The sequence below is a fragment of the Bactrocera dorsalis genome, chromosome 1 (genome assembly GCF_023373825.1).
Source record: "Bactrocera dorsalis isolate Fly_Bdor chromosome 1, ASM2337382v1, whole genome shotgun sequence".
Lineage (NCBI taxonomy): Eukaryota > Metazoa > Arthropoda > Insecta > Diptera > Tephritidae > Bactrocera > Bactrocera dorsalis.
The window spans coordinates 10,116,786-10,133,361 of record NC_064303.1 but is presented as its reverse complement, the minus strand read 5'-3'; the positions used below and the strand labels follow the sequence as shown (position 1 = coordinate 10,133,361).

General features: G+C 36.7%; 1 protein-coding gene and 1 long non-coding RNA gene across 2 annotated transcripts; both read right to left on the bottom strand.

Annotated features, from left to right (window-relative positions):
* Positions 1-4,726: 4,726 nt before the first annotated feature.
* Positions 4,727-5,454, bottom strand: LOC125776253 (uncharacterized). Its single transcript, XM_049447565.1, has one exon. The coding sequence runs from the start codon at positions 5,311-5,313 to the stop codon at positions 4,786-4,788; it is 528 nt and encodes a 175-aa protein (XP_049303522.1). The 5' UTR covers positions 5,314-5,454; the 3' UTR covers positions 4,727-4,785.
* Positions 5,455-13,262: 7,808 nt separating this feature from the next.
* On the bottom strand, positions 13,263-16,570 carry LOC125778306 (uncharacterized). The gene is made up of 2 exons (XR_007422625.1): positions 15,540-16,570; positions 13,263-15,463 (listed from the first exon to the last, which is right to left on the bottom strand). It is a non-coding gene; the product is annotated as an uncharacterized LOC125778306 (long non-coding RNA).
* Positions 16,571-16,576: the final 6 nt, after the last annotated feature.

The window sequence follows — 16,576 nt, the reverse complement described above, 5'->3', positions numbered from 1 at the left end:
AAACGTTTAAAATGTTGAAAAAAAATCTATTTTTGCAAGAAAGCCAAACTTTTTTTGATTCTAACCTAAAAAAATTTCGAAATTTTGCAAAAAAACTATTTTTGTTAACCATAAATTATAAAGTGTTAAAATATTTGAAAAAAAGTTTATATTTGTTTATCACTAACTAAAAAGTGTTCAAAATTAAAAAACAAAAATCGAATTTTCTTTTGAGTTCTTATAAATATAAAGTTATTGTTAAAATGTTTAATATTTTGATCTTAATTTTTTATCTGCGAACTACAACAGTAAATTTTAGATTTAATTAAAAAACTTTGCATAATAGTAAATTTTATTTTTGAAATATTTCAAAAGTTTGCAACAAAACAATTTTTTTGTTTATCATAACCTAAATTTCTTGTAAAGTAGCTGAAGGCAAGCTTATTGCCGTTAATTTCTATTGCTGTGAAGTTTTGAAAAATATCTTTTAACGCTATTATACTCTCATTATTGCTCCCAAATAATAGGTAATTTTAATAAAATCGAAAAATTGTGTAAAAATTAATAAACTCGAAAATTGTCAACTCTGGTCTATAATTAGTTTAGCAGAAAGCCGCTCTAATTATAGTATATGCACGAGTCCGAACCAATGACTTTTGTAGCATAAACTTTGCTTTGCTGCTTGAATATGTAAACTAAACTACAAGGTAGAGAGACATGGTAGAATGATGGCGCTTAGTACAAGCTAAAAATATTTAAAAATGCTGTTATGAGTGGTTTTAGTAATTGCGTTCTATTTTATTATTCTAGTTTTAACTTTTCTGAACTTTTTAGCTTGAACTGTGCCAAACTTTTTTGTTTTAACTGTTTTGCACTTTTTTTTTAACTGTTTTGCACTTTTTTTTTAACTATTTTGCACTTCTCAGTTAGTTCTAGAATTTCGATATCCATATTAAAAGCAAAAAGTACTATGAAGCATATATAATTAATTGTTTATAATTTGATTCTAGTCTCGAACTCTACACTATATCACGTTATTCCTACCGGATAACACAGATTTTATAGAAATAGCTAGTAATTTTAGCAGAAAATAGATTTTTTAACTAACCAACGCGTGACTAACTACTCGCATGCAGTTAATACATTTTTTACTTCCTTTTTCTATTTTCAAATCTTGTTTCTTTATAAAAAATATTTTTTTTAATTCGATTTTTTTTAATAAAAATATTTTTTTTTATTCCGAATTTATTTTTTGATTAATTTTTTTTTTTATTTTTTTATAAGTTTTTTTTATAATTTTGATTTCTTTTTTTAACTTTTTTTTAATTTTTTTTAATTTTTTTATAATTTTTTTTATTCTGTAATCTTTTTTTTTTGGAAAATAAAAATATAAATGTTTACTTTTCCTGCCCTGCAATGGCTGTAAATTATCACAGTAACCGAAGTTGCTGGAATTATATAATGCAACACACACATTTTTTTACTGATTAAGTGTATAGTATCCGAAGCAACTAGCAATAAGCGAGAAATAAAAATTACTTAGCTCTTAAGATAAAAGGTTCAATTTGATGTGTTCGTCCTTTGTGACTATAATTCCACGCATATAGAATGAGTCAGTTGCAGCACTATATTATAACGTGCTCATTGTTAGCATATTCTTATTATTTTTATTTATTTTATAATTTTTTTTATTTATTTTATTTTTCTTTTAATTTTCTTTTAATTTTTTTCGTTTATAATGCTTGAAATGCACAAAATTTATTTCAAGTAAACTATAATAAATAAGTCAATAATAAAAAAGTCACTAAAGGACCAAAATATATAACGTTGAAATGTCAAAATTAAAATAATCCAGCGTTCACAGTGGCATTGTTCTAGATTTACGGCTGTAAAATTCATTGAATATTTGGCAGCGGGCAAGTTTTGTGATCTTAAAAAATTTCACGTATTTTAATTATTATATTTTTTTCACAACACCCATTATTGCAATTACTTAATTGTGACACATAGCAATAGTTTAAGTAAATATATTTTATTTTTGTTGTTTTTTGAAATATTCACATATTACAATAGCATATAAATAAATATACAAGATAACTACATATAAATATATATTCAATAAATAAATTAGCAGCCAAACTATTTTTTAATTTAGCTGTTTGTATATACAGAGTACATAATACATAAATAGTGAACATTGAAATAAAAACTAAAAAAAAACCGCCATAGGCACCAAAAAAATTTAAATGAAATAAAACAAGCGTAACTGTATAGTTTGAAATAAAGCAAATTCAAATAAAATAAAAAAACCAAAACGGGTTAAAGGAGACCGTAATATTTTTGTGTTTTATTTCTAGGTTATGTATGCATATTTCACGGTTTAGGCTTTTCTAAAGTCTCACACAGGGTTTATCCGGAAAGTAATGGGACTGATTTTCCTCCGCCGCAACTGTACTTCAGATCGTGCGCGCAAAGACTGGATTCCGTAAAGAGCGTTCCTAGTTAACGAACGAGGCTGGTCAGTTGTTTTCGAGCCCCTGAAGAGTGAGGACAAAGATTTTCGCGCGACGTGTTTCTGTGAGTGATGCAAGCAGATGTTGCTTTAGCAAGTAGTAGTGTGTTTCGGTGGCACCAGGCCTATTTAGAGGACCGGGAAGAGGTCGTTGATGAAGACCGTGCTGGGAGACCTGCGACTTCCACAAACACCGACAATGTGACAATTGGAGTGCGCAAATTTTTGAACTCAGACCGTCGACTAAGTATTCGTTTAAATGCTCAGATGTTAAAATTATCTAAATCTGTGGTTCATGACATTGTAACGGAGATCGTTGAACATGCCCCGTTCAGACGACCTATGATGAAAATTTTAAAATTCGTCGTCAGGCAAGTCACGATTGTGACTTAAAACTAAAAACTAAAAAGGCAATAAATACTATCGTCAACCATAGTATTCACCGGATTAGACTCTGTGTGATTTTTTTGTTTCTCAAACTGAAATTGCCGCTACGTAGAACCCGTTTCCATCGATCGAAGAGAAAAAAACAAAATTCGTTGAAGAAGCTGAAGGTCATCCCAAAAAGTGCTTATGAAATTTCTTCGAGGACTGAAAGAATCGGAAGGCATAAGTAGATTACATCTGGTGGATATTACTTTGAAGGCGGCTATTGATGAATAATTAAATATTTTACGTTTTATTTACAAATTCTGGGTACTTTTTTGTCACATTTTCCGTATATTCAGCTAACTAACGCTAACGCCAACGCCAAATTAGTTTGCAAAATTTTGTTCCCACAATTTCGATCTTGCACCACTTGGAAATACTTTTGAAGCCGATGTGAATGAAATAAAGCTGGTCGAATTAAATCGTCGAATAACACCGGACCGTTCACATCATCTCGATGAAACGTCTAGGGTTGATTTGGAAGTTTGACATATGGGATCTCATGTTTTTATAGAACGAAATTTGCTTCGTCGCATTAACGACTGTGATTTGCTTATCAAACGTCAAAGAAGAGATTAATTTTGAAGCGATCGTGGTTTAAAAAGTATGAACCAGTTTAAGCCACTTCGACGGTCAACAAAAAAATGTTGGCTGTTTGGTCGTTTTTCAAAGGGATCGTTTATTTTGAGTTTATGTCCGATTAGTTGTGAAGAGTATTGTGGTGAGCTGGGCAAATTGATTTATGCACTCAAAGAGAAGAGGCCAGGATTGATCAATAGAAACGGAGTAGTCTTCCAGCAGGATAATGCGAGATCTCATACAAGTAACCTAACTTCATACAAGTTTGATGATTCACCAACAGTTTTTGCAGCTTGAATGGGAAGTGCTACCATGTTCATAGTCTCTAGATCTGGCATCTTCGGACTATTAATTGTTTCGGTATATGGAAAAATTTTTGGATGAGGAATCATTTCTAGCGCCACTTTTATGAAGGCCAAACTTCCCTGCCGCTTTTTTTCAAATGGTTCTTAACCGGTCTTGCAACATGAAGTCGAACGATGTCATAATAGAAAGATACTGTTTCGTGTATAGTCGCAAGTTCCGGGCGCTTTTCGATCCTTCGCTTAAATGATGAGTTATTGACGTAATGTTCTCCATTAATGATTTCATCCGTATTAAAGTTTTTTGACATTATTATCGTCATGAAACGGTTTTTGCCTTGATTACAGTCAGATTTCAAATATGATATAGTTTCACCCGGCGAACCGGTTCCGAAGAAGGCGAGGAATGAAAGTAATATTCACCGCTTTTTGGTTTCACGAAGCGGTTCGGTGAAAAATTCTGTGGTTATTGTAGCGGCATAATTCTACCGAGTTGTTGACCGCATAATAAATGCCGATCCGTTCCGGTTACGTAGACCCGACTGCCGTGGGAACGGGGTTACGTAGATCCGACTGGCGTGGGAACGAAAAAAGTCTTACACTATGGCACCGGTTCACACCTCATTCTTTAGATCTGGACCCATGCAACTCTTTTCTGTTTGCAATCTTAAAAATCACTCGCTGGGCAAAAGTTTGAGTTGAATGATTACTTTGAAAATCTTCAAAAAAACCGTATTTTTCAGGCAGATTAAAAAATTTGGAGCAGGCCTGGCTCTAGAAGTGAAATAAATCACAATTTTTAGCTTTTTTTTGGAAAGCTAAGCACTTTTGGATCACTCTTATAAGAATGTTATGTAAATGCTGCATCAACGATTATGACCCACAAAATAAAAAAAAAGTAACAATAATCTTGGCACAGTTAGGATAAAAGACACTTCCAAATCTTAATCAACAACATTTTCACAATTTTATTCTGCCACTACCTCAAAATACCGTCTCTTTTGCTAGTAATTTATCGTTTCGCTTCTTCTCGAAAGCATCTCTCATATAAATTTCTGCTTGACCAATAGCCGTTTGATGCCACTGATCTCTCTGTTCATAAACATCTTTCATCAGTTCGTCATATTCAATACCGGTCTGTGCAGATATAGAACGCACCGCAGCCTCCATCCTTTTATCTGCTTTTTTATGCGGACATGGCAAGAAATTGAAATCGTCGCTCTCGACCAGTTCGTCAATGCGCCGTTGTTCCTCGTTCGTTACATTAATGGGTATTAGCTTGCGATCTAATAAATGCCCGAACGGCAAAGCTGAGGTCCATTCTAATTGCATTGGTAGCTCAGAAACGTTGTCTTTCTCGTCATTTTCGGATGGTCCCTTCTCTAGCCTTTGCTCTCGTTGTGCTAATGTTTCAAACGCTTTTGTGGGATTTATGGGGACGTAAAGACTTTTAAGGTTATAATTATACTGCCATTGAGGCCAGGCAAACTCACGGTCGTAGGTGGTGTACATTTTTTAATTGGATAATTATATATTTATTTATTTTGTTTAACACTATTAATTTAGTTTCAAATAAATGAATTACTAAATACTTCTGTATACTTTTAAGTTTTATAAAAAATAAATTAAGTAAAATATCACAATTGACATGATTTTCCAGGTTTTCTTTATTTTGTGTTTATTGTAACATATTACAACATATTACTTTAAAGGGCCCTAAGTCAACCTATAGCAAAGAACTCTTGGATTTTCCATCTGATCAAATTTGACCCGGACTGACTTTCATAATACAATTTCTTTAGGCTGCTTTGAACCAGTCTTTAGGCTACTTTGAATAAATATGCTCAGAATTCTTGGATTTTCCAGCTGATCAAATTTGACCCGGACTGACTTTCATTTAATACAAATTTTAAGGCTTCTTTGGGCCAATACAAATATATCAACGCTCAATCAAATTTTCCATACACTTGTTATAAGCCCTGACTGGAAGGGAATTCAGCTAGTGTTTTTTTTTTTGGTTCGAAAGCTGCGCCATTCGCTAGATTGTTGGCCAGTTTCGTCGTCATATTCATAAATCCACGTGTCATCGTCAGTAATAATGCGTTTGTTGAATGTAGAGTTCTTAGCTTCAGGTTTTTTGGCACGAGCTTAGCATTGACAGGCTTCATACCCAAATTATTAACCCAAATGTTTCGAGTCGAGTGATAAGAGATGTTGAGATCCTCTGCTAAACCTCTGATGCCAACACGACGATTGTCAAACAGTCTTTCTTTAACTTTTTCGATGTTATCGACGTAACAGAAGTCGTCGTCATTAATAATTGCAATGATTTCGTTGCATTGATTCTATTGGAAAGACAATCTTTCATGCATACTCTTTGTTCAATTTTTTTCATGGTAAAAATAGTCAGACAAACTTCCCATGTCGTAAGAAAACAGCTGTTAAACACACACCCCCTATTTGATATCAAACCGGGTAAAATTTGATCAGTTGGTATGACTGGCCTCCTCAGCTAACTTTGGTTTCAAGTGACGCCAAGTTCTACTTAGTGTTACGGAAGAGGGCATTACTTTTTCTGCCTACTAATCCCAAAGTAGCACTTATCGGCAAGAGTGATTTGACGATCCGATTTCAAGACAGATAAAATTGTCGTACTATTCGCACACCATCCATAATCTTTGAAATTTTGACACGTGGCATGATGAAAGGGCGAAACCTTACTGAACACACTGATAATTTGACACAAATCCCCAAACAAACGTCTCCACCACGATCTGTCGAAATCACGCCATCTCTTTGGTAGATGCTCTACTTACAACGGGTGATTCAAGTAAAGATATTCATGTTCTGTAAAGTTTGTGTTTCGTGCGCTTCCCTCAACTTATGGTCAATATAACTGTACTGAGTACTAAACGCGACACAATCACCATCTTGAAACCCACCATTCATATTGGATAATATTCGACCGAATGGACCACGTCCAGCACGCAGGGAAGAAAATATAGCAGCCGTAGCAGAGAGTATACAGAAAACCGGGGACAGTCAATGCGGTGCCATTCGCAGCAACTCGGACTGACGTATGGAACGACTTAGCGCATTTTACGTCGAGATCTAAAGCTGAAAGCGAAAGAACTGAAGCCGCTCGAACTTCCAAGGCTCTTGAAGAGTTCCAAGTAGACCGACGTTTTCGAGCCAAAATTTGTTCAGCGATGAGGCCCGTTTCTGGCTCAATGGATATGTAAACAAGCAAGATTGCCGCATCTAGAAAAAACAACGGTTTTGTGTGGCTTGTGGGGTGGTGGAATAATCGGTCCCTATTTCCTCAAAAATATTGCCCATGCTGCTGATTATTGCGCCATGATAACCCGTTATTTGATGCCTAAAATTGAAGCTCGTTATCTCGGCGAGATTTGGTTTCAAGAAGACGGCGCCACATCCCACACATCGCATCAATCAAAAGATTTAATGAAAGAACACTGAAATGGAGCACCTTTTATAAATGAATCCGTCGGTCAATTACATTCAAGTCGAATCCATTAAGTTGGTTCAAAAACTATTCAAATTTGTCCTCAGTAAGCAATTTCTGGATTAAGTTGATACCAACCTTCCTAAAACTGGACAGAAGAGCACATAAATTAAATTTTTCTGATGTTTTCAGATTTTTTTATTGATTTTGCTTAACCGTATTTAGGAAATACATATGGAGCACAGCAGAAGCTTACTTAATGCTGTGGCCGTATAGACCTGGAAAGCAATGAGCTGCAACTGGTTCCATATATGTTTCCTACTAAAACTAATTAATTTTCGTAACTAATATTCGCATTTGTGTCACACTTTCTTCCTTCTTATATATCGAGTCTGCTTTCAGATAGTTTTTTGATTAAATTTCTTACACTTTCTCTTTGTAATCTCATATGTAACATCTCAGTGAACTTCTCCTTGTAGTTTCATCACAGATATGTTTGCCCATGATGCTTCTGTACAATTGCGGATAAGTCGCAGACATGGAATTTTCATAGAATCGATTCAATTTTAATTCGTCACATTTTGGAATAACATTTTCCTTCATGCCACGATGTTGTTCGGCTGTTATGTGTAAGGGAAGTATTCGCTCACGACACTGTGCGATATTCTTCGAATCTAGTCGTAACCAATCGGGCAGTTCACAAGTTTCGCACTGTCCGTGTGGATCCTTTTTATTTGGTACATGCACATCGATGATGGCGCATCTTCTGTACACATTTTCCCGTTCCCTCAAGAAGAGTGGATCTATTTTATGCCGCGGCAATGCAAGTGGTACGTAGTCATTACGATAGGTTGTCGTTCCGCACTCACATATTTTTGTGGCATTAGCATCATCCAGCGTTAAGTGATACATCATGCGAATATTAGCGCCAACTAGCTCCTCTAGAATGCGAAAAGGGTGTTCATAGTTTTGCGGTTTTGCTTGATTTTGAATTTATATTTTGTCCATCGGTTAATTTGTGAATTATTTTGTTTATATTGTTTTGTGAAAAGAAATTTAAGAAAGAAATATTTAAAGCTTGTAAACTTCATTTTCATTTCCTACAAGGCTAATGTGATAAGGAGGATGGAGTCATGTGTAGAAGTTCGCGCAAGTGAGGAAAGTTTCGGTTTTGACCAAGTATCCTCTGAGTAGCCAAAAAGACATACATACGTTTGAAGGCGAGCTAAAGTGAGAAGGAAAAACATCCCCTCCGCAGGTTTTGGGACCCCCATATAAAAAACGTCCCATTGAGAAGGAATAAACAGTCTCAGAAGAGAAACCCCCCTCTTGATGACGACCATGGCAAACGCACTAAGCATAACGATTTAAGGGCATGCACCTGGAATGTTCGGCCCCTCATTTGGGAACGTGCCGCCGCCCAGCTGCTTGATGTCCTCTCAAGAGTAATGGCTGACATCACTACAGTCCAAGAAATGCGATGGACAGACAACGACTGACACGAGTAGGTCCTTGTGGCATTTACTACAGTGGCCATGTAAAGCAGCGCAAATGCGGTATGGGATTCATGGTAGGAGAGACGTACGTCATCGAGTCCTGGCTTTCATCCCGGTGGATGAACGTCTAGCCACAATCCGCATCAAAGCGAAGTTCTTCAACCGAGTCTAAAAAGATAAAGCTACTATTAAGTCCGGACTTATAGCGGGTGTTTTTGAAGACGTGTAGTTTACAATGAGGTAGAATATTGTTCATAGTTTACCTTTTTGACTGCTGTAACTTGATTTATACTTAGTGTGATTTCATATAGAACAGACTTACTTCGGAACAACCTTTGCAAATTGTCGCATTTGGAGTGAAGATTGGTAGTATTGGGACGCAATTAGAACCTCAAATGGTCACTGTTTGTTGTGGTCTATGATCAAGGGGATTCATTGGCGCCTATTTCATTAAAAAATGAAGCCGGCCATAATGTTATAGTCAATGAGGATTACGAAAGAGCCATGATACATGACTGGTTTGTGCCTAGTTGCCATGTTGATGTAGATCTTTGGCCGACGGTATATGGCATACAATCAACGAAACAATTAATTTATTGAAGCCATCTTTTGGTGAACACATTACTTCGCGTGGTGGGCCTGTGGCTTTGGTCTCCCAAGATCGTGCGATTTAACACCGCGGTATTATTTTTTGTAGGGTTATGTGAAGTCACTTGTTCCCGAGACGACTGACGCCTGGGGAAAGGACGGTCCAAATGTTACAAAAAGTGGGCCTCCCGACTGGTATTTATTCGAACGGATCAATCACGACCCAACAGATATCGTGATGAGATCCTTTTGGTCTGTTATTTTACGTCGTCTTATTTTTCCTATTTAGAGTTTGAAAAGTTGGGTTTGATTTGAGGAGACCCGGTCGGTTGAAGAAGTATTTTTTACTTTTTTTTTCATTTTTGCTGTTTCGGAGAAAAAACCGAGTGCTGTACGACTGCATCCCGAACGAGGTAGCATTATTAGATACGATAGATTTATTTAGGGTTGAGCGGAGTATCTTACTGGGCTCCTTTAAAAAAGATTTCCGATCTTGGGCGTAGAATACGGATAGCTATTTTACTGTATCCAGAAAGAGATAGCATAATTATATTAGATAGAATCTTTAGAGTCGAAAGGAACATTCTACTGAACTTCCTCGGAAAAAATGTGTGATATTGAGAGTTAAAAGCATACAAATTTACTGATAAAAGTTCCTTTGCTGTTTCGGAGCCAAAGCGGAGAGCTGTTGTATCGCATACAGAAAAAGTTGGATTATATTAGATTAGACAGAATGCTTTAAGATCTATGGAAAGATATTAGTGTCGATGTTCGACAGGATTTTCTCGAAGAAGTCAAGCCTAGAGTGTTTAAATTTAAGCATTACCCCATGATTCCTCAATTGCAACATTAATTAATTTACACGAACATCAAATTTTATTTCCAAATTGAACAAGACAAAAAATTAAATGATATGCTCAATATCATAATTCATATACAATTTCGACTCGGATAAGTTCTGCGAACCAACAGCACTAATACTTTACACTTTGCGCATTATAAGGACATGTCCGTTGATAGAGATCGCTTTGTGCTTGCGGCATTTTTTCATTTTCCGGATAAATGAATTGCCATGGTGAAAAGCGTACCTTGTGATAATAATCACTACGCGTAGCCGGATCCGCAACCAACTGAGCTTCATTCACATCTTTTTCATCACTCTTTTTCATCCAATCGAATTCCAATTGTTGTTCGCCTTTACGGATTTGTGGTGCGAAATACTGTGAACTGGGTGTGGAGATCCACTCCACTGTATTTGGACCATTGATATCCACTAGGGCGACATGTCGTCTCCACGGTATACCGTCTCTGCATTGCGCCAGCCAATTATATGGTTTGCTCTGCTGCTGATTCTGATTTTGCGCATTATTTGCATTGGCATTGGCATTTGCATAATACAAAAAATCATATCGAACATTGTAGGGCTTGAAATCATTTTGATATGTTGTTTCCAAAGACATTTTTCAATAAGCCGCGTATTTTTTTTTATATAAATACTAGTAATTTTCCAACATCCAAGCCACTCTCTTCAAGTAGTCACACTAATGCGCTGACGTATATTTTGTTTAACAAATAAATTTAGAACTCAATCGTTGGAGTTTTTTTTTAGTAAAAAGGACGTTTACATAAAATTTATTATATTTACGACTTAAGTGCTATGAAAAAGAAAAACTGAATGACTGAAATGTATGGCATAGTTTCGTTTTACGAACTTTTACTTATTTTACATTTAATTTACAAAGTGTGTAAAGTAATTTCGAGTGCCACATAGGGACCATCAGCTTTAGCCTCGTCGGAGAAGATTATAAGCTTTTATGGAACGCAGCGGACTGGTATGCAGAATGTAGGAATATTTGATGTCCTCCATACAACAATAACATGGTTCGAAGACTCAGTATACGTCTAAACTATTAGTGAGGCTAAATAATTCTCAACGCAAACTCAAGCCTTCAATTCATTTTAGCAACTCGTTTCCCTTGGTCATCGTCTTGCATTTTCTTTTTCCCCTTAACAGTAACCCAGAAGGCAATGTCATTTGTGGAAACCTAAAATTCCTGAAGATGAGCCAAACTTTCACACTTTAATCCAAGACACTTTTGCACTGTAATTTAAAGCCCAGTAATCCAACAAGAAACCTTATGAAAGTATTGAAACTGCCATCTGTTCCAAGCCCACATAAGTCTTATCACGACATCATTCTTTTCAAGCTTATGCTTAGTAAGGGCAGGACGTCTGCATCTGATATCGAAGTGACGACTTAACTTAAAACTCATAAAGTATTTCACGAACTTATTCTCTTAAACTAGACTGAATTCCCAAAAACACCATTCCTACAATGGCGACGTTATCGATGGCATTTTAAGGGCTTTTGAGCTCGTCTGTACCTTCCTCGCGATACTTACTTGCATTACTACGCAAAGCTTTATAAGATTAGCTTTCTACCGAACACTCCACAACCTCCGATATGATATAGGCTTGTATACTGAAGGGAATTAGCTCCCCTACGGCCAAACTTTTAATTCCTACTTAAACTTTCAAAGAAGCAATCGCACATAAGAAGCCAGCTATATAGGCCAATAGGAGAGGAATTGTGTTCTTTCAGGACAAGCTCTGAGCTCGACTGGAATTCCGGCTAAAGTGCGCTGAATGTTGTCTTCCAGCTCTTCGATCGTTGCTGGTTGATTAGCGTCAACCTTAGCCAGAGAAAAAATCTACAGGCAGCCCATAATCTTGGCGGTCATTTGACTGGCCATTTTTCGAAATTAACTAGTCGCCAAACTTCGCACGCAATGTGCCCATATTTAGACGAGAAACATGTGGCGGTGCACCGTCTTGTTGAAAATAGAGATCGTTTGCGATGATTTCATCGGGAGAACAAAGTCGGTCAACATCCTGCTATAAAGCTCGCTATTGATAGTAACATCATTTCCTGACACATTTCAAAATTACTAAACTGTAAATTTTTTAGGATGAAATTGCATTTCCTGAACCACACGATGATTTTTGTTAACGAAACCATTGCAGTAGCCACCGAAGAACGTCAATTTGTGTAATAATTTTGGAAATCTTGAAATGTAACATGATAAAATGGTAAACCTTTTTGAACACACTAACAATTCGACACAGATCCGTAAGCTGCTTTCGACAGCACAAAAGTAGCCGTTCGATACCAAACGAGGTTTCAGACTAGGCAACTGCCTATCGTGCGACTTCTTTAATCTATTGCTGGAGAAAATAATACGAGCTGCAGAGCTGGACAGAGGAGGTACCAACTTCATCGAACAAACAGTCGTCGCATTCGCAACTTAGCTCCCACGTCACTGTTGACAATCATAACTTCGAAGTCGTAGATAATTTCTTCCATCTTAGAACCAGCATTAACACCAACAACAGTTCGAAATCCAACGCAGAATAACTCTTGCCAACAGGTGCTACTTCGGACTGAGTAGGAAATTGAGAAGTAAAGTCCTCTCTCGACGAAAAAATACCAAACTCTATGAGTCACTCAATATTCCCGTCCTACTGTACGGTGAAGAGGCATGGACGATGACAACATCGGATGAGTAGGCGTTACGAGTTTTCCAAGGAAAAGTTCTGCGGAAGATTCATGGTCATGATTGCAATTGATATACGATGACATTGACGTGATCAGCGAATTAAGAGACAGCAGCTACGCTAGCTCAGTCATGTCGACTGAATGGATGAAAATGCTCCATCTTTGAAAGTATTCGACGCAGTAGCCGTCGTGGGAAGCAGAGGTTCACTTCGTTGGAAAGACCAAGTGGAGAAGAACCTGGCTACACTTTTAGTCTCCAATTGGCCCCAAACAGCGTATAGGGAAAAACGACAGGCACGCTGTTGTAGACTCAGCTATAACCACGTAGGCAGTGTCTAAGCAAATATAGAAGAAGTAACGGGTGGGCCATCTAACGTTTTAAATTTGAATTATCTATATTTCGACATTGGAAACGTCAAATACCATTCGGAAAGTGACAGATATTCAGTAAAAAGTCTAAAATTTACGAAATGGGTCGCTATTCACTATTCTACAGTTCGCAAATTGGGCAGAAGATCGTTTGACCGAGGATGGTCAATTTTACCGAAAAATCATCTTTTCGGACGAGGCTCATTTCCACCTCGATGGTTACGTTAACAAGCAGAATTGTCGCATTTGAGTCACAGAAAACCCGCACGTAATCGTCGAGAAGCCAATGCACCCAGCACGCATCACTGTATGATGCGGATTTTGGTCTGGTGGAATCATCGGCCCACTTTTCTTCGAAAGTGAAGAAGGAACCGTAACCATCAATGGTGAGCGATATCGCGCAATGTTAACCGAATTTTTCTTCAAGCAAATTGAAGAGGAAGACTTGGACAACATTTGGTTCCAGCAGAACGGCGCTACGTGCCATACAGCAAACGCTACACTCAATCTTTTACGCCCTATCTTCGAAATTTAAAATTTTATATGGCCCACCCTATAGAAGAAGTTACTTTGAACTTAAAGGCGGTCTTGCTACGTTAATTCTTATGCGAATCGATTTCTGAATACCATTTTCGGTTAGCTCCCTCAAGTTTCCTTCTTCTATTTTTACTCAAGAAGGGTGGCTTACTACTTATGGAGTCGATAACGTCTTACACTTTAACTATTATTAGCAACTAACAATTCTAGACATAGAGTCCAACTTTTACAATAATAAATCGTTATCACTTATTTTTTATTGTCCAATAAACCCCCATAGAATAATGTTAAACACCTTCGGTCAATTACTTTTTAAATATCTTTTATTGACGTGGATTTCGTAAAGATTTTTTTATGAATGAAATTATATATGTATACATATGTATGTATGTAAAAATCTACGATATATACATATACTATGTAATATGTATGTATGAACTCCAAAATGCTATGCATATAAACCACTACTAATAATTAATTGCTTTTTTATGAACGTGTACAATTCTTATCATCATTTTCAATAATTAAGGCTTACATATAAAGCATGTGTGTCTTAAGCATAACAACTATTTAAATTATTACACTTATTATATAACAAATAATTTATGCCGTGCAACCTAAATGGCGTGTGTTTGTTGTTTTGTGAGTGCACTGGATTAATATGAATATTTTATTGCAGCTATGCCTGTGTATATTTGTATGTGAGCTAATTTTGAAGCTAAGCTCAGGATGCGGCTTTAGGGATTCTGTTTAGTGATTTAGTGGCGCAGTAGACTATAGTTTGGTAGTGAGAGAAAAACTTGTGTGACACAATATTAGCGATGCGCTGAGCGCGTTCAAGAATTATCTTTTATTGCAGTGTTAGAAAAACAGCTGTTCCTTACGAAAACGTTTACGAGTACTTCGGGTGCTTCGGTGATTTTGTTCCCTGATTCACTGGCGTGACTTAGATCATAATGATGACTTACATACCACTTGGTGACTATATATCACTTGGAGACGTATGTATGTACATACATATATCACGGTTCTTTACTTTCACACACAGAGTGACTACATTATATGTGACTTGGTCTACGAAAAGGGAGCTAACGTGCGAAAATAATAATAAAAAAATAATAAAAAAAAAAAATAATAAAGAAAAAATAAACAACTCTCATCTTCCATCCGAATCAACTAAAAAGTGAAAATTGATTTTTTTGACACCTAAGCCCCCTTTCCGCAGACCAGGTCACATATAGTGAAAATGAAACCAATGAAAGGCGAAAAAATATGTATGATATGGTGCTAAAAATGCTGAAAGCGTGTCAAGCAAATATTAAAAAAAATCTATGTACTTGTATTTTAAATAATTTATGAGCGAATGATGCAGTGAAAAAGAGCTTGTGGAATTTGAGTGAATCATTGGAAGCCCGAAACTTGTATGATACTACTAGATAGATACTAGTATACATATATTTCCCAAATATTATCGGTTATTAAAAGGCTAACTTTGAAAAATACCATAAGACTATCGAACAAACTTACCAGCTGATCAAATTTGACCCGGCTTGTTTTCCCATGTTGGTACAACCTCTGATCAAATTTGACCCGGATTGGTCCACATAAACAAACCGAATCAAAAAATTTTTTTTCCTATGTTGGTACAACCTCTGATCAAATTTGACCCGGATTGGTCCATATAAACAATCGAATCGAAAAATTTTTTTTCCTATGTTGGTACAACCTCTGATCAAATTTGACCCGTATAAACTGTGCATACAAACCGAATCGATGCAATTTTTTTCCTAGCTTGGTACAAACTCTTATACATATGTTCGAAAGACCGTCGACCTCCAAGTGTTAATTAATGTGTGCTTTGAGGGCGCGAAAAGTTTATTTGGTGATTTTCATTATGTGCGAAAAATTTAAGGTCCCGGATAAAGAAGCTCCGTCAGGACCGGTAAGGACATCTCCGAGCCGTTCTGGTAGTGAACGAGGGCAAGACTTCCACTCCGTTGGGAAGACTAGGTGGAGAAGGACCTGGCTTCGCCTGGAGTCTCTAATTGGCGCCAAGCAGCGAAAAGGAAGAATAACTGGGTGCTGTTGTAAATTTCGCGCGATTCTAAAGCTTATCCGCGACGTCTACAGCAGCAAATAGAAAGGAGAGAATCAAAAGCATCACAATGTGGCAGCAACGGTGGCAACTTCATGCAAAATACTGTGGGCCCACAGACTGATTCCGCACATACATTCGTGGATAGATAGACAACATGGATTTCCACCTGACCCAAAAACTCAGTGGCTATAAGTGCTTTAGAAGCTACCTATACAAATATCGTCATGATTTTAGTCCAGATTTCCCGACGTATACAGAGTATATGGAAGGCTCTGAAAACGTACTCTAACATTGCATTCGGTTTTCAAGTATAAGTGGAAAGCTGTAAACCACACTTGGAGGTAGTCTTATGGTGAAAAATTTGAGTGTATTTATATGTGAGTTCTCCGTAAAATGGTAAGCTGTTAGCGAAACTTGAGCTATAATTATGATTAGATTGAGACAACAGATTAAGCATCAGTCAGTCCGTACAATAGAGGAGACTTAAATGTTTTCTTTTCTCCCATGAAGTAATACTTATTCCATATTGACCGACATGGTCCCCTGAAATGACATGAGATATGAGATGGGAGTAAGTCAGATTTAGCGGATTAAAGTCCCACACTCCGGCTTTCGATGCTTTTTCCTACTATAAAAAAAGTCTAAGATAATACAGCGGTAATTGT